Genomic DNA, 19,003 nt, shown 5'->3' on the forward strand with positions numbered 1-19,003 from the left:
CTCTAACCCATGCCATCAAATACCAATCTCCAACACACTGTAGATTCCATCTCATATCTCTAATACCCATCTCCCCAAATTCCTATCACTAGAAAACAAAGAGACCCATCTCGTGAAGTTGTGCCCGGACCCATCGAAAGCAAAGTTCGAAGCTTCTCTTCTCCAGCAAAAGTCAAAGACCATCTCTTGCAAAAATCAAAGATTATTGGTGAGTTTTTGTTTTCGTTTCTCAGTTGTAGTGCTCTGCTTCTCTTGCTTTGTTGGTCTTCATCTTGTTTTCTTTCTCTGCCCCGAAAGGAACACCGAAATTCATGAATGGGTTCCAAAACTCATATCTCTACTTGCTTTATTATTTTCCCCACATCTCTTTTTTCCCAATGTATGACTTCATGAATACTGAAAATTGTGTTTTAATTTTGAGTTTGTTTAGCTCTCGGTGACTATACTCTGAGGTCAGGAATGTGGGTAATTGGTTTCTTGTGTATATGCTTTGAGGTCAAGAATGTAGGTATTTGGTTTCTTGTGACTATGCTCTGAGGTCAGGATTGTGGGTATTTGGTTTCACTTGCAAGTATGCTTTGAGTTTGTCTAGATTGTTCTCGTGTGATTCTACCTCTGTGGTATTTGTTTGTTTTTACTATAATTGTTTATTTTGTGCTATGTGCAGAGGCTGTGGTGTTTGAACTAATGTCAAAAGGAAGTAACTACTACTCCAGCTCTAATGGCCATCTATGCGACATGGATCGCTGTGTGGTTAAAACATCATTGAAGTTCCATAACTTTGGTAGGAGGTTTTATGGTTGTAGGAAATGGATGCCGATGAGTTTACATTTGTGTTTAGTTACATTATTTGTGATATGTCATAAATTCCTTCATTTCGCCTTAATTGATATTGTCATGTATGTTGCAAGATGATGTCCGACATTGTAAATTTTTTAAATGGTTGGATAGCAACACCTGCAAGCGTGGCGCGGAAACGACACCTATCGTGATAGCAAAGTTCGAGAGGCTAGGGAATGAGGCAATGCTTACTATTAAGGGTGAGAAAGAAGCACGTGCATCGCTTAAAGAAGCACGAGAAAGGGAAAGAGTTGCAAAGCGAAAGACAGAAAAATGTAAGGTTGCACAAAGGATTGCTGAAGAGAAGATGAACACATATAAACAAGTTATAATTCTCTCATGGGTGTTATTTATTGTATTCTACTTATTTAGTACTGGGTTTGGGGATGTTGGAAAGAGTCAATTGTGTCTACCATGAGAGTGTGGTATATGTAATAGGCAATATGTAACCCAATAAGTTTGGACACATGACTCCAACAATCTACTATAAAACTTGACATTTTAATTTAATATAATGACTCTTTGATGAATATCTTTCTCCCTGTTAATTTCAGCTTGGTTAAAAAAGGGTATTCTAGCTATCAAGCCCCATATATAAGAGTATCCAACAATCTGCTATAGTTTTTCTTAGTTTACCAACAAGTAACAAATTGCAGGTTCAAGCATCCATTACTGTGAAGTTGTGCAGAACTCTAATACCACCTAAAAACTTGTATCCATTATCTTTATCCACTAAAATTTACTGATAGTGTCACACCAATAAGCTACCAACCCAATTATCAAATAGTTGTCATATCTCTTTGACAACTCTCAAGTAAACATGAACAAGAGGAAGCTCATAAATCCAAGCCCCTCACAGAAGACAAAAACTGTTTGTAACCATATCACATACAGATATCACATATATATCGCATACATATCACACACATAATTATCCACCTGTAACCATATCACATACACAATATATGGTCCTTGAAAAATACTCCATTGCGAAAAGGTATTACATACAAATGCATATAAGCATGTCCACCTATACTTACATTACCAATAGATATTATATACACCTACTTTAAAATTACTAAAAGGAATTATATCAGAAATGTCAATAGGTTATTGACATTAGCCATTACATGTAAGCATGCCCACAATTAATCTAAATTTACAAAAAAAATGCATCATAATGTCCAAAAGAATGCATCATGTATCATGCTAAGTGACTTCTAGTCACAGTACCTAGATCTATACAAAAGTCCCAACAAAAAGTCATAAGAATGGGTATTAGCTCTATACAAAAGCCCCAACAAATAGAGTGAATCCTTAGACATGCCAACCATCAACCTTGACCTCGCACGTACTCTTCCCACATGCGGTCAGTCATATCATCCCTGAATTCACCCATTGCTCTCTTCACCGCATTAGACATCTCCCTCACATGCCTCCTTTCGGCACTTGCACTCGACTTAGGGGAATTCTCATTGTTTCCTGTTTGTATATCATCCCTATCAACGTCAAGATTCTCCCACGTGTTAAACATTACATCTCTTCAATTATTGATGCTTATAAAATTATGTAACGCACAACACATAGAAACAACCAAATGCTGATGATATTGCTTATACTGTGCCATGCAACTCAAGATGAGAAAGCGAGCCTTCAAGACTCCAAAAAACCCTCTCAATCACCATGCGCAATGATGAGTATCTATAGTTAAACAACTCTTTCCCCGATTTTGGTTGCGTAGTACTCCTCCTCCTCCTAAATTCTTGGATATGATATCAGGTGACCTTATGTGGTGGAAGAAACAATGCACCAATGGGGTACCCCGAATCAACCAAGTAATAGGAACCTACAAGAATAGCATATCTAAATCAGTAATAATAAAAATTACACATATTGGTAAAAGTAATGGATCAGTAATAATCAGGGGATTAAATCAGTAAAATAATCAACAGAGCCTCTATATTCTAATTCAGTACTAGCAACATGATTTTGTACTTGTTAAGCCACAAGACAGCTTACAACAAATGGTTTCTCAACACTCTTACATGTAATTAAGTTAATCCCATTGTTTAGACTCTAGGGGGGGGGGGGGTGTCTGTGACTTTGGAGTTTTATTATTTGATACAAACACAAAAATACAATGTGGATCAGTTTTAGTTATACTAAAGTTAAAACTAGCCCAGCTAGAAACCTAGAAGAGTTGTAAGAGTCAGATGTGAGACTAATAGCATGCTTTTTTAATTTCCATAAATTTCTAGAGAAATGATATTCTGTAAATAGAATGACTTATTAAATGGCATCTAGGATACATCAATTTGATTTCTGGCTGCTTGTTTGCTAATTTAATTTAGGCAGTAAAAATATCTACAAATTTCACCAAATTAAATTCATATAGCAAGTACTACTATAGGAGAAAAACTGAAATTTAAAATTTTTTTATTCATAGAAATAATCAAATTCAAGTGTTTGATATGATTTATTTACAACCACATTCAAATTTTATCTCTGGTGGCAATATGATAAGATTCTGATAGTTCAGTGGAAGAAAGGAAGGAAGGAATTAGGAATTGGAACAAGGAACAAGAAAGAGAGAAAGAATAGAGAAGTAAAACAATGTAATTCTCACCTGAATGTCCTTTACACCCCTTAACCAACTAACTACCTACTTGACACCCTGGTCCAACCAACTAACAACCCCATAATAGCAGTACAGCTTAGCTGCACTAGTCATTGCACACACCCACATGCAGGCACACATGCACACCCTTATAGGTATACATGCACCACCTTGCACACACACACGCACACCCCCCCCCCCCCCCTGCACACCCTTACACAACTACAACTATCACACTTACAAATATCCACAATAGAATACAATACACCACTGTCACAATACAATACCTATCATACTAATCAAATATTATAGATAGCTAATAGCTATAAACAAAAAGGTAATACAAACTTGAACATGATGAGCTTAAAAAGATAGGCAGATCTGACGTGAGTGATTTTTTATTTAAATGCTACTTCATTCTTCATGATCTAGCCAAACCTTTATTTTTTTAAATTTTGGATAATGGCTGCCTAGGTGCATATATACATCAATTTATATAAGGCCAACTGAAAGCTATCTCAAGTACAATGGAAAAAGAAAAGGAACTATGTAAAACAGGACTTACTTTACCAAACAGGACTTACTTTACTGCAATTTGTTTTTCAAAAACATGACTTACTTTACCAAGGTTAAAGAGGAAATCAATGCCAAATTACAGGAACAGTAGGTTTGATTATTTTTTTTTCTTCTTGTAAATTTTTAAGTTCTATGTTTAACATTCAACATTTAGTTGATAGTCTCCTCCATTTTTGGCAGGATTGGGTCAATTCTCACAAAATTAGCAAAAAACTAGGAGAGCATGTTTTGGTACTTTCCTCTAGATCAGATTTTACAAAGTAGATATGATTTAAAAAGGAATTCAAATATTGCAACCAAAGCTGACAAACTTCAAGGAACAATCTCTTTCATTTTTGGTTTGCCATTTTTTTTGTTTTGGATAGTTCCTAGACTTGAATGATTGATGGAACAAAGTTTTTAAGGTCTCTCCTCCTTTGCATGAATGAAATCATGAATGAAACATGAATGTAACATAGCCAAAGCATAAAAAACAATAAATATAGAGTAGTAACATATAGCAACCAGCTCATTCCATAGAAGTAATAGTCAGAACTTAAGGTTTAAAGCTCAATCTTTAAAGCCTAAGGGCACAGCTTAATCACAGAAACAGAGGACTAGCTGCTACTTGCTTGTAGCAGTGAAAATTTAAAGGCTGCAATACATGTGAGGCAGAATATAAGTTAAAGACACATACCTTCCAATAGCCATGGGAATCCATGCTTCGGGTCTATAATAACTTCTTCAAACACCCTTGAGTCATTGGCACTTCCCTTTCAACCAAAATGGACATACGTAAATCGCATGTCATGGTCACATGCACACATGACGTTGGTTGTAACAGTGCTCTTGCGACTCCTGTGAGGCTGGAGTCTTTCCACTGAAGGCCGAGCACTAATATGTATTCCGTTGATAGCTCATATGCTTCTCTACAATGAATAGTGCCGATTAGTTGAAATACTATACAGTAATGTGTGAATAACCATTTTGGAAGAACTAATATTATGAAATCATTTACCTCAAACCAAGAGTAGTACTTGTTGTTCCCTCGTAAATGCTCTAGAAGGCCTACCACATTTGGATCAAGCTTGATTAAATGATGGCCATATGTGTGGACAACCCGTAACACCCTACGGAACTTGCAGTCCATAGTTTCAGTGGAATGCTGGAATCTATCTGCCACAGGTCGCATCCGAGTATTATGGCTGACGATGTATAAGAATATGGCCACTGCCTCTTACACGTCAACACGCCCCTTCCCTTCCTTTAAGTACCCATAATGTTTCAGCTCATCAACTAAGTGATAGAATAGATCTAGTGTCATGCGGAACATGTTTGTCATGACAATTGGTAGGATTACCATCTCTCACTTCAGCCATATAAGCACTTCCATTCAAAATACTAGTACGTTGTGGGTGCTTGTTGTAATGCTGCTGGAAATATGCCACCATCTCGCCAATAAGTGAAAATACAAACCAAAACTCCTCCTCCTCGCTGTCATACTCTGAGTCTGTGTCTGCACCAGTGGTCATGTCATCATCACAGTCACTGATATCCATGTCATTATCACTAAAACTAGTGTCCATGTCATCACCACAACCACCAATGTCCATGTCATCATTGTCAGAGTTAAAATAAGCATCGTCAAAATCATACTGCCAGAAAGGATCACTGGGGAGACCATTATACCTTATACCTTGCAAAAACCAAAGCATTAGAACCCAAGATATTGCAATATATAAACGGACAAATTAATATAAAGTACTAAGGGAATTGCAATAATGTTAGCTGAACTCACCTTATAATGTAAGTAACATGAACTAAATAACAAATATTATTTTAAAAAAAAAAAACATAATACTATAAAAAAAAATTTAAAAAAAAAAAAAAACACTGAGTAAATAACAAAACCCACACACTAATTTAAATAACATCAAATTCATGGGCATAGTTCACAACACTTTAACATTACAATGAAACTACATTAAATAAAAGTGTTGAACTAAATAAGAGAAATAAAATCAAACATCGAACATTGTTGAAGCACACGCACATAAAGTCCTTAAATAGTACTTAAAAACTAAACCAAGTGATTCGCATCAAAATCACATAACAAAACATCACAAAAGTAATCCCCATTAATTATCCAGCTGTTGAGCATGACACTTCATCCACCTCCTCCTCCTATGCTCTGGTATGCCCATGAACAACACCCTTTTCTCTTTCTTTTGGAGAGCCTCAGCGATGTTAACATAGGTGTCATCATCAAGAGCTTCATACTAGTTCAACACTTTTAAAGCTCTCCTAAGTGAGCAAGGATCACCACCACTGGCGGATTGTGCAACATGATCAGAGCTACCACTAGACTTTCCCTTTTTGTTGGAAAACATTTCCCTTCCCAAGGCAATGTACTCTTGAAGAGCCATGGTCATCTCACTAGCCCTATCCACTTTCTTTGCAACCTTCTTCCCCTTGGTAGTAGGCTCTTCCATGGGACGTTTGTTCGCACGTTGGGTTTACTCATCAACAGGGGGATCGTCTTGAGTTATGCCCTCCATGTTGGGATTGTAGCAATCATCATCACCCAACTGGGTGTAACGTGCCTCATTGGCAAGTTCCTCCTCCAGGGCACACTCTTCATCACAATCTAGAGTTGGTGTGTTTGAGGAAATTTGAAGGGAACCAGTTGCAATATTAGGGGCAAAAAGTTGCTTCAGCTTGTCATAATTAGGACACCCTTTCTTCCGTAATGTAATTGCCTTAGAATCCCCTTGAAATGACAATATATACATCAAAATCCTGCTAATATGAAATAGAAAATTATAAAAAAAAAATATGCAAAGAATTAGGGTAGTAAATATAACATACCGCAACCATGTTAGCCCACACCTCCTCAGAAGCAATAACCATTTGGGTTGTCTCATCCCACCCCAACCCGGTATGCTTCAAAAGCTAGCCCCACTTTTTCTGTTTTTGCCTAAGCCTATTATGCTTATCTTTCACTTGCTTAGAGAGGAAACTCTTCCCAATTTGCTAATTTAGTGTTTTCGTAATTGATAGCCAAGTTTTAGCCTTAAAGACATCATGTTCCATATTCCCCTTTTGTTGTTCATTGACCATAATGTCAATGAAAATTTGTTCAATGTGGGAGGCCACATTTTGTCTTCAGCATCCTAAGTTTCTTGTGCCATCTCATACAAATTTCCCAACACAATTGCATATGTTAATATATTTGTATATTAATAGTTCATGAATTGGCCACTTGAATCTCTAACCAACCACTCAACTTAAGTGAAGAAGACAAGAAAACCTATTTAGAAAGCAATTTATTTCATAATTCTTCAAGTGCCAATTTCACAATCAGCTGCAGTACTAAGATGTAAAGATATCAAAGGAAAAGATACTACCTACTGTTAGTGACATAATTTGCAGAGAAAATCAACTAAAACATGCTGCACTAATTACAATGGAGTAAAAAAAAGAAAAACCAAATACTTCTCTTCAAGGCAGAATGGTAAACTTAAATATAAAAGACTCACAAACAACCCCATGAATATAAAATCACATATAAGAATGAAAGGTTTCTAATAACACATGTAAGTTTCTAAAAACAATAGACATAACAGAGTATCCATAATGAGATAGTTGTGCGTTATAACATGCTATATGGAACAAAATGTCAAGCAATAAAGAAACAAATCAACCCTACTTTAATTAATAGTCATTCAAGTGATTAACATAGAACTCATCTGCCATAAATTTAGACCTTATTAGCCCTGTTCCTCGATGTTCTGTTATAGGGTATGTTGTTTTGGCTATGGCTTTTTTTCCAATGATTTCTCATTTCTGAATTTCATTTCTGGTTCTTTACATTTGAAGCATATGACTCATATGGGAATTTGTCACATTCCCTATGTTGAATACTACCAAGTATATCATATTAGCGAACATGTCACCTAGCATATTTTGGCAAAACCTCATTGTAGTGGTACCAACAACAATGGTTATTCCATGTATATGTGAGAGACTATTACTCATGCACCCATTACCATTTGGCAAGATATCACATCACTTTTTGGGTCACTAAAATCTAATGATTACCCTTGAAAGGGGAAAAAATATTGTAGTACTGCTGGTTCATAGATTGGACTATAGTTATTCTTGGACACAAATTGAAGCAACAATCTGATATTGTTCCATCTTAATTCTAACACAATGTTCTTCATCCTTTTTTCTTTTTTTATAAACAGGTTCTATGATATGATAAATTTTTTTCAACTATATCAAGAAGCCTTCTTTTGCATCACATCTCTCATTAACTAGGCCATTTGTCCAAAGATGTTAAATTTTGAGAAATTCAAGACATTATCAAGAAGGTTATTGGCATGCCCTCTCACAACAAGGTAAATATAACCAGTAGGATATTTCAATCACAAATCCACGAACATCAAAATCTGATAAAGCTCAAGTGCTCAACTAACCTAGTAAAAAAATATGTGCATTTGTTCATAATGGCATGGCCTCCATGTGAGGAGAAGAATAATTACCAATAGGACATGCCACCAGACAACCAAAGTGCAAGGAAACAATTTACATGTGACTTAGCTCATCAAACCTAGTGCTTAAGCAAGATATCTCAATAAACCAGGAGTTAAAGCTACAACCAATTTGAATTAAAACCATAAACAAATGCCAAAGTTAAACATAGGATTTCTAGATTATCAAGCCAATCAATTTATGTAGTAATCTATCAATGCATCCAATAGTCCAATACTAAAATATAAAATGTTTCAAAGTGCCAAAGGATTTAACAATTTGGGTTCAAAACGAAGGTAGAACTTAAGAAATTCATAATATTTCAAAAGATTACAAGAAATGTTGTCTCACAAGCCACAACCAATATCAGTACTTTAAATCGAAAAACCCCTTTCACATCCAACAAAAAACCCAAATCAGACCATGAACATGGAAAATGGAAAGAGAGAGAGAGATATATATTGCACCGAGGAAAGGGAGAGAGAGGTATGGACACGGTGATAGAGCTCGATAGACTCGCTAGTGAAGATTCAGGCCTAATTCAGTGCTTCAATCACAGACTGTGGTGCCATGGAGCTAGCTTGCTGGGGATGAAGAGGGAAGTGAAAATGAGAAGAGGCTGAAAGAGGGAAGTGAGAAAAGGGAAAATTTTCAACAAAAATTTTGGGGAGAAATGAAATGGAACAGGGGAGCTCCAACGGTAATAACCCAAAGCCTGAGATGGATGTGACAATGCACTGGCTTCGGGGCCCACAATCTCATCTTATTTATGGACTTGCCACTAAGTTTCAGTTTTCAAGTTTTGAAAACACCTGAAACTTGTTTTCACTTTCCATCACCCACATCCATTTTTTTGAGTCATTAAGTCATGAAAACAATGATCCAAAACTCCTCCAAACAGATGCTCATCCATGGGTCCCACTCGATTTGGATGATGGATCATGAAAACTAAATGATATCATTCAGTTTTCATCCCATCCAAACAAGCTTTAAATGGTCAATTTTTTGTGGTGTTTAGTGTTATGTTGTTTTAGGCTCTTCATAGAATAGATATATGGAATCTCTGACTCTGTGAGGAATCTTTGACTTTATCTTAAGAGTGGAACAAATTCCAATTTCAAGTAAATAAATGGTGGAATTTTTTTTTTTTTTTGGGTGGTGTTTAGTGTTGCATTGTTTCAGGCAAGGATTGACCCAAGATTTCAAACTGAAAGGGGCTGGAGTATAAGCACACAAAAAAAAGTATTTATTATTATTTTTTACCTTAATTCTTTCCATCATATAGGATAAATAAATAAAAAATAAAAATTATTGTCATTATTTACCTTTTGTTTTTGTTAAGTTTTTGGGTTGAACAGTTGACAGTTAGGCTAGGCTAGTTAGGCTGATTGAAGGGAATGAGAGGTCTAAGATTTTAGAAGAGGGAGTCAATACTCTACCAGAGTATAGTTTCAAAATTACAGCAGTTATATATATATATATAGACACACACACACAGAGCATATATACATATATGAACTTAATGGTCTCTAAAAAATGTGTATATACTATATAGACATATATTTAACTTATATAAATTAATATATTTAATTAAAATCTATTTTCTTAATTTTTTTGTGCAAACATGTCCAAATTATTTTAAGCCCAAGCCCATTAAAAAACAATGTTTCATGAATTAGAAAAATAGAGAAGGCTGAAGACTTGTCCAATGTCCGCCCATTAAGTTTGTTTTTGAAATAAATAAAAAAAGTAAAAGGTATTTAAGATGAAATAGAGTTAGTGGTTGACAGTAAACTCATTGGTTTCTTGCATTTAAAAAAAAAAAAAAAGTAAAATAAAGGACATTTAAGAAGAAAGATAGTAGAAGTTGGCACTTGGGAGCAAAATCTATTGGTTTCCCAGCAGAGCAGAAATGCAGAAAGAAAGAAAAAGAAGAAATGTGATGCAAAGATAGCGAGTTCAACTCTGATAGCATCTCAACGGTGTTGGGCCTGATGACAAGCTTAAAAATTGGTGAAAGAGTTAAGAGGCTAAGCACCAAAAAAAAACTTTAAAAGAAAATTTCTTGGACATAGGTGGGGCCCGGGCCCCACCATGGTCCATCCCTGGCTTCAAACCCTTCAAAGAACTGATATTTTGTATATTTGTAGCTTTGAAAGTGTATCTCGCAATTTAGAGTAGTGTTTTTGTTGTACAAATCCATTTTTTTAAAACTTGGTGTCTAAATTTGTTGCCATCTCTAGCCTGGCGTGTAGCTTAATATATGTGCAATTTTTTATTTTTTTTTCTTCGGTGTTTTCTATTATATTGACCTAGTTGTAAATGATTATTGAGTGATAAATCAACAGATTCATCCAAAGAATGAATCAAAGCTTTAACGTATCTAATTTAGCTCAATGTTTGATTGCTAAGAAGGGTAGTTGGCAGGGGCGGAGTCAGAAATTTTGGTTTGGGAGGGCCAAGTTGTGATGTTAATATATTTGTTAATCAAGACAAACCTCTACACACATATATAAAAATTAATTTACTAAGAGAATTTATCATCTTCTAAATTTTAATGAGCATACAAAAGTCATGTATTTCTTCTATTAGATATGTACAAAAATTTATCATTTTTTACATAGTTCAATTTGTTAAACCTCTTAAATTATATGATTTTAATATAATTTCTCTTTCTTTTAAGAGCAACATTGAAATGACTCAAAATTTGGGGGGGCCAACTTCAATTTTTACATGCTACATTTTTTAAAATGTAAATAATATAAATACTATAAAATAATTTTTTTAAACTTTGGGGGGGCCTTGGCCCCCCCACCCTTGTGTGTGGTTCCGCCACTGGTAGTTGGGTTGTTATGATTTGATAAGTAACATAGACATATGGATCCAGTTAATGTGTGCCCTAAGGGCACACATTAAACTTTCTATTTTTGGAAACATTTTCTTGATAATTGAAAAAACTGTCATTATTTTTTCAATTCTCGAGAAAATTATTTCCAAAAATAGAAATTAATGTGTGTCCTAAGGGCACACATTAGTAAAATCCTAGACATATTCTCTCCCTCTCAGGTTAACATTAATAACACCATTACTATTGAACATTCTCGTGCGTAAATACAAGTCACATACTAGAACTCTTATAATTGGTGAGAGGTGTCCTTGAATTTCTAACAATTTAGCAATTTAATATCGATGCACTGCATTGATTTTACTAATTTAATATTATTTTTTTTACATTCCAGGATCAAGAATTTAATGTCCCTAGAAATAACCTTCTTTTTCCCGCTCTGCAAAAAGGTGGCATATATAAGGGAGAGATTATTGGGATTGATAATTTGATATGATTAGCCCCAGAAATATGGGAATATAAATATAGAAGAAGTGGAAAATTTTGTTATTATGGATAGCTCCCCATCTGATGTTGTATCTGATTTTGTGTACTCAGATGCCATGGGGGAGAACCTTTGTAGGCTTACTGCCAACAGTTTAGCCATTTTGGCTTAGTTGAATGATATCTTCCTTTTAACCACAAAAAAAAAAAAAAAAAAAAAAAAAAAAAAAAGTAAATATGAAAGAGGATTTTTTTATTAATATGAATAAGAAAGAGCATTATAGTCACGAGATTACTATAATGGTACTATAAAAACATACATGTGACTCATTAAAAGTTCAGGCGTTATACACTAATTAAACTATCTTACATTCTCGTCTTTTCCATTAAATTTGGAGTTAACAAAAAGTATGTGGGTCCCTAAAAACCTAAACCCGTCCCCAAATATAGGCAAAGAATTTTTTTTTTTTTTTCCCTGAGTCAACCCGTATGTCTTTTTTCTTTTTATTTTTTTTTTTCATCCAAACTAACTAGGTTTGAGTGTATGCATTATTTTTACAAAAACAGTTATTAAAAAAGAAAAAAGAAAAAGAGGAGACCTTGATTCTTGCCATTAAGGGAATTATTTAATGCTGAATTCTCTTCAATAGTTCAATTATTAGAAGCCATATGGTAGGGTTTGGAAATGATTCCTATAGTAAGAAAAGTAAACTTGAATAGGTATAAAGTAAGTTAAACTTATAACCAAGCAAGTTGAAACTATAAAACCAGATAACCAAAATTCATTACTAAAATATCCCAAAAAAACAGAATTCTAGATAACAAAATAAAAACTACAAATTACCTACGTAAATCTTGCCTATTTTGTCAGTGTCCATTCTGGATATGTAATAACAACACCACTCCAAAGCCGCCTCACAAATATTGTGAATTAGATTCGCTACAAAACAATCTTTAATCTTTCGAAATAATAACGATTGGGCTATTTACAATGCGCTGCTTGTCACCTTCTTTACCTCTCCATTCTTGCAGTAACAACTTCAGGAATCCAATGTTCCGGATCAACCCTCAAAACCACTGTATTCATGACTGGGAAGTGTAGGATTTCTAGTTCTACTGTAATTATGATAGCTTTTGTTGTTATGCGGCTTATGACTTTTGCTTCATAACTGCAGGATGTAGAGCCAACATGTGTGACACAACGATAAATCTCTTTGAAATATATGGTATTACCCCTTGGGACTGCAATGGTCAACGAAGGGTAATTCAACTCCCAGGCTTCTATCTTGGTTTTTATGTCTATCATGCACTTGAATATCTCTGTAAGTTCTTTATCATACCCTTGTCCATACAAAAACTTGGCATGGTCTTCTTCTTTTAGGTCGTAGATTAAACCAGGATCTAAAGCCTCAACTGAATTCACAATTCCTGCTCCTATGGCAAATGAATCATCTACCATCTCTTCAAAATGAGAAGCTGGATAGTGGATAGATAACAAGGCAGTATAAGTACAGTAGAATTGTATTCTTAAAAGAAAAATAAAACAAAACTAAGAAATTCATTTACCAGTGGTAATGAGAGCAGAATGCATCCATGCTGGTGAAGGTTTCAATGATTTCTTCTCAAATTCAAGTTTGATAAGGGCTGCTTTTGCAGCAACAAATGGACATGCATAAGACGTGCCTGCTTTAAGTGTATATGTACCTCTATTTGTAAAATGGAGTACACAAATGTCAACTACAGCAGCAACTAAGTCAGGCTAGATAAAGTTGAGAGAGAATCGAGTTAATAAAAAACTTTTATCATTTTCAAAGTGAAAAGACATTATAAATAAATAAATTTAAATCACCTTCAGAATTTCATGGGTTACTGGGTTTGGTCCTCTACCAGAGAATTTAGCAGCGTTGAAGTGTTTTTCATTGTCAACCATTATACTTTGATAGATTTTTGCCTTAAGCTGACCCCTCTTTTTTTTTTTCTTTAGCTTTGCTGTAAAGAATTTATAATAAAAAAAAAAAAAAAAATAGTATGTCAGTATGTCCTAAATTATGATCCATTCTTAATTCTGAGATGAGTTTTGCGTACCTTATCTCGTCATGAATCTTTTTAGCTTGCTTAGAATTTATCCCAACGGATGGAACCTCATCATAGTCATGGGCAAATGGTTGGCTTTTTTCATTTTGAAATATATAATCCCAGATGCACTAGCACTGTTTGCCAATTTCTTTTGCTCTAAATCATCGCATAAGACGATTTTTTCTTTTAATATCCTGCCAAGTCTGCACAGACAATAGAGTTCCTCATTCAATCATAAGAATATAGATATCTGATCATAAAGAATTCATCAATTTAAGTATATAAGTACATTGCGATTGCTTGATAACTAGAGCTTGTATGTTCTTGAGGAAAGGCTACAAGATGATGCCATTCAGTCTCCAATGGGTTGACAGAAGACCCCTTCATGTGAAAAAAAAAAAAAAAAAAAAAAGATAGTTTGATATGTAGAGTGAATATTCACTGTTCACGGTATCTTCAGACATATATATGCACAATAATAATATATATTTACTGGTTAGCGCTTTCTTGTTTGGCAAGTATTCTAATCGTAGATGTATTAGTTAGGACCTGGACCTGGACCTGGACCTGGGCTTGAGTTTGGGCCTGTGCCTGGGTCTGGGTATTTCCATATTGACCGTATTGCTACCCTAAGTCTATATATCTATGTATATTAGCTTACCTATTCAATGTTCGAATTCCTAACGGCTAAATGTGCCGATTGTTTTTCTGAGGCAGAAAAGGGGGAGACTACAGAAAGAGGCGGTGTCGTGCAAATGGAGGTAAACTTTTTCTTCTTCTTCTTCTGCTTCACAAAAAAAAAATATATATATATATATATATATATTATTTTGGGATATTTGTAGAATTAGGGTTTCGAAAATTTGTGACTCTAGAAGGTGCTTAATTGTTTGATCTTTTAGGGTGGGTTACGTTTGGATGAGTTCTATGATTTTTCTTTTGTTTTTGGAAATTATGCCATGCAATGCAATGCAATGCAATTTGTTTATTATTCTCTCAGTTTGTGTCTAATTTAAAAAATATCAAGAAAAAGTGTTGTAATGATCTGTTAGATTTTACTCTTTTGTAGTTCTCTAGTTTTGCTCATTTAAAATTTAAAGTTTAATTATTATAAAAAAAAAAAAAAAAAAAAAAAAAAAAAAAAAAAGCCAAAAACCCTAATTAATAAGAAAACATCACAGCAGCTCCAGCCGCCACTTCTTGCATCTAAGTGAAAATTTTCTCCTCCATTTTCTTGGGTGTTTTCTCAGCTACCAAACTAGACAAAATCTAAACACCTCTCTCTCTTTGACTCTGCCCTGTAAAACCTCACTCACTCATGCAGAAAGAAGGAGATCATAGAACAAAAATTGGGGTAAACATCGTTGGGCTATGAGTTGGATTCATGGCGTTAAAAGCAACATTGGAGGGATCCAAGACTATGTGCTATGATTCGGACTCCATGCTATCAAAACCGTGGATCTCATCCACTCAAATATGTCTTGCAAATCTGTAATTACTCTATATTTTCCTTAAATTTTTACTAATCCTATGTTTGGATGCCGAGAAAAGTTAGGAGAAAGGAAAAAATAGCTAGCTTAGGTTCAGTTTGGCGTTTGTGTATTTGCTATTTTGCTCTATTTTAGGGCACAATTTGTTTTGAGGGAAAATTTGAATTAGTTTTGGATTGATAAATCTATATGATTTGCAATTTTGCACATTTAAGATCAAGGTGGATAGAGACTTGAGAATGATTCCTCAATTCTTATAATTTAATTAATATTATTGATGAGAAAAATTTTCACGAGTAAGAGAATTTCTCGTTGATTTGCTGAATATGAATTTTATAATGGGTTAAATGGGTGGGTTTCAGATTAAATGGGTTGGGTAGATAATGGTTATTCAAAAAAAAAATTAAATGGGTCATTAATGGATAAGTGGGTAATTATATACCCTACTCATTTATAACCCAACCCAGTCATATCCAACCCACCCAATTGCCACCCTTATTTGTAACTAAGCAAATCTATGCGATATTTGGGTTTGTTGATGCTTTCACAATAGAAGGGCATTTTTTTTTTTTTAATTTGAATTTTGTGATGTTTTCTTGAATTTGATTGTCTATTATTGTACAGAATTGGATGTGTTTCATATGATTACTAGAATTATAATTGTTGTGATTGTTTATGTCAACTTATTTTCTGATGATTTTTTTTTTTTTTTTTTTTTTGAATGTGACTTAATCAATAGGAAACAACAATTGCAACAGCTGTGTCAGAATCATTGCAAAGGAAGCTAAATGTTTCATCTCCTGCATCATCCATGTATGTAAAGTTCCTCTTCAAGTTATAAAAATTCAATGAACTTTCAATTTTTTTTTTTTTTTTGTAAATTCAATGAACTTACAATTTATGTATGTAAACTTACAATTTTTTATTTTTTCACTTTCAGACAGCAACTGCAGCCACAATCACTAGATACATCTATAGAACCTATGGCTCCAAAAGGTAGGAAGTGTGTGCCATAATTAGTTTGAGCCACCCAACTCAAATTTAATGTTATTTGTGTCCTACTCTATTCATCCTTTCTTGATATGTTTATTTAATTTTTTTCTCCAGAGATTGCTAGGTATTATGCATCTTCTGATCTAGTGTCCACCTACTGTGCTGGTCTTATACGCCAAATTGCAAATAGTGGGCTTGACAAAGATAAGGTTGCTCAAGACTTTCGTGATATAAAACGACCAACTGTTAGTCCACAAAATGATGGTTGTACTGTTCCTATAATTCGGTTGATACATTATGAGGTGAGTTCACCACTTCCCGACTTATTATTTGCTCAAAATATTTTTGTCTTGCTATTCTTGGCCATGGTGATATTACCTTTTTGCGATTTTAAACACTGTTATTAGTTATTACCATTAAAAGAATTGTTGGTTGGTAGGTATATAACATCCCCTCCCTCCATTGTAGCAAAATTCAACTCCTCTTTCCTTTTAGATTAGAGATGAATTTTGATCATTCCTAGATTGGACTTGCTTTTTAGTTGATTGACTGGTGGCATTCCTTTGTGTGTGTGTGTGTGATTTATAACGGTCCTTGAACGCATTTGGCCGATCCTGATAAATATTTTGTGTTAATATGTTGATCATCATGGTTGACCATGTACTTGATCCCTCTATCATGAGTATGTTTGTGACTATATTGTTGAGGAAACAGATCTTTTGTTTGAAGCAGGCCATGTTGTTCCTCATTATTTGTGGTTATTAGTGAAAGAAATTCACATGACAGGAAGTTTACTTTTCACCACTAGTTCTATTGATGCTTTTTTTTTTAAACCTTTAGATAGAAATGTCAGCTCACATATTGGGCCTAGTTTAGTTGTGTTGCAGTTTTCTTTGGCTGTTGTAAGTTTTTTATAATTCAAATTCATAAATCTAACCTCCTCCTTTTTTTTTGTCTCAGGATAATAGCTACGCTTTAAAGTGGATTTTATTTGTCAACGGTATGACTGTTAAGATTTAAGGTTTTCTTTACTTCCAAGAGTTATGATTTGAGCTCCAACTTCTTCATTTGGTTTTAACATGAGGGTTTAGAGGATTTTTAGTTCCTTGGGAATCCATTGGCCCCATTAACAACCACCCTTCCCTCCTATTCTCACGTATCTAAATTACAAAGTTTCATATGATTTTACTCTCGTCCTTGTGTATTTCCTTTTTCCCTTTTGTACACCATGTTACTTTTGGAGATTTTATGTTTTGAGTTGTTGTAGGTTTGTACAGTTTAAACAGGAATCAGAGAACCCATCTTTTATCACTATTTCCTTTTCATTGTCTGCACTATATTTGTTTATGTATATTCTTGAGAATTTGATTGTTTCCAATATAATGGTGATAATACTGTTTTGACTCTGATGTCGCTTGGATTAATTGCAGAAGAGATGAATGACCCTCGTACAATGCTTTCTGAACCTGGAGATGTAGAAGCAGATGAGGAGGAGCAGCACATAAATGGATGTTATGATTATGTTGATGATGAGGATGATGATGAAGAATGTTATGAGATAGATGAAAATTATGTTGAAGATTATGTTGAAGATGCTGATGAAGATATGAAAGGAGACAACCCTGAAAATTTGGAAGAAGAAGACAATTATATAGATTTCTCCAAAAAGTATGATGATTATGCTGATGAATACAAGCCAGATAAAAGTGACTTTCAATACTTGGGTTGAAATATTGTTTCTTATAATTGGTGAGAGGTGTCAAACATGTCCTTGAATTTCTAACAATTTAGTATTGATGCACTGCATTGATTTTACTTATGGAATATGTTAAATTTTCTTATTCTAGATCAAGAATTTAATGGCGCCAGAAATAATCTTCTTTTTCCCTCCCTGCAAAGCCTGCAAAGGTAGCGTAAGGGAGAGATTAAGGAATTGATATGATTGGCCCCAGATAATGGGAACATAGAAAGAAATATGAAAGAGGGTGTTTTTTTTTTTTTTTAATTTTATGAATAAGGAAGAGTATGTAAAGCTAAAGCCATGAGATTACTAGAATGGTACTATAAAAGCTTTTATATATAGTCGTGGTATAACACGACAGACATGTGACTTGTTAAAAGTTAAGTTGTTTTGTACTATTTTACAGACACCGGCTGTGGGTTTAGAGGGAAAGAGTATAAAAAAGAGGCTGGACGTTCTACTAAACATGCAAAGCTTTTGTTAGTCTTTATACTGTTGTGGTTATTTATTTATTTATTGAATGGAATATTCATTTATTGGAACAAGATCATTTTTAGTGCCTTATGTTAACTTGTCAATAAAATTAGTTTTAGAATTTTTCTAACAATCTAGATGATAGTTGCGCTTTTCACCTCTGCTTTAGACTCAAGTGTAAGTGTGTGACCACCTGGGGGCCCATAAAGAAAACCTTTTTGTTCCTCATAATCCCAATTTGGTTTCCTTATCCCCTACACTACATATCTTCCTCACGTGACTATGATTGATCCTAATTATTATTTAGTAGCCCACAACAGCCGCCGCCGCCCTTCAGCCTTCCATGTTAGCAT

At 34.4% G+C, this 19,003-nt stretch overlaps 1 protein-coding gene across 5 annotated transcripts in view; it reads left to right on the forward strand.

The window, feature by feature from the left end:
- LOC126709419 (uncharacterized) overlaps positions 1–18,254 on the forward strand; it is a 37,342-nt gene extending 19,088 nt beyond the window's left edge. Inside the window, exons 1-6 of one of the 5 annotated variants that reach the window (XM_050409646.1) lie at positions 14,602–14,713; positions 16,182–16,255; positions 16,383–16,438; positions 16,550–16,737; positions 17,396–17,435; positions 17,866–18,254. In XM_050409646.1, the coding sequence (XP_050265603.1) occupies positions 14,621–14,713; positions 16,182–16,255; positions 16,383–16,438; positions 16,550–16,737; positions 17,396–17,435; positions 17,866–18,164 (750 nt within the window). In that variant the 5' untranslated portion in view covers positions 14,602–14,620 and the 3' untranslated portion in view covers positions 18,165–18,254. Of the gene's footprint in view, positions 1–14,601; positions 14,714–16,181; positions 16,256–16,382; positions 16,439–16,549; positions 16,738–17,395; positions 17,436–17,865 lie in introns of those variants that run through there. The other 4 variants (XM_050409647.1, XM_050409649.1, XM_050409648.1 and 1 more) reach the window with 4 other exon arrangements.
- The last annotated feature ends 749 nt before the right edge of the window (positions 18,255–19,003 follow it).

This window comes from Quercus robur, chromosome 12 (assembly GCF_932294415.1).
Source record: "Quercus robur chromosome 12, dhQueRobu3.1, whole genome shotgun sequence".
In the NCBI taxonomy this organism is placed as follows: Eukaryota; Viridiplantae; Streptophyta; class Magnoliopsida; order Fagales; family Fagaceae; genus Quercus; species Quercus robur.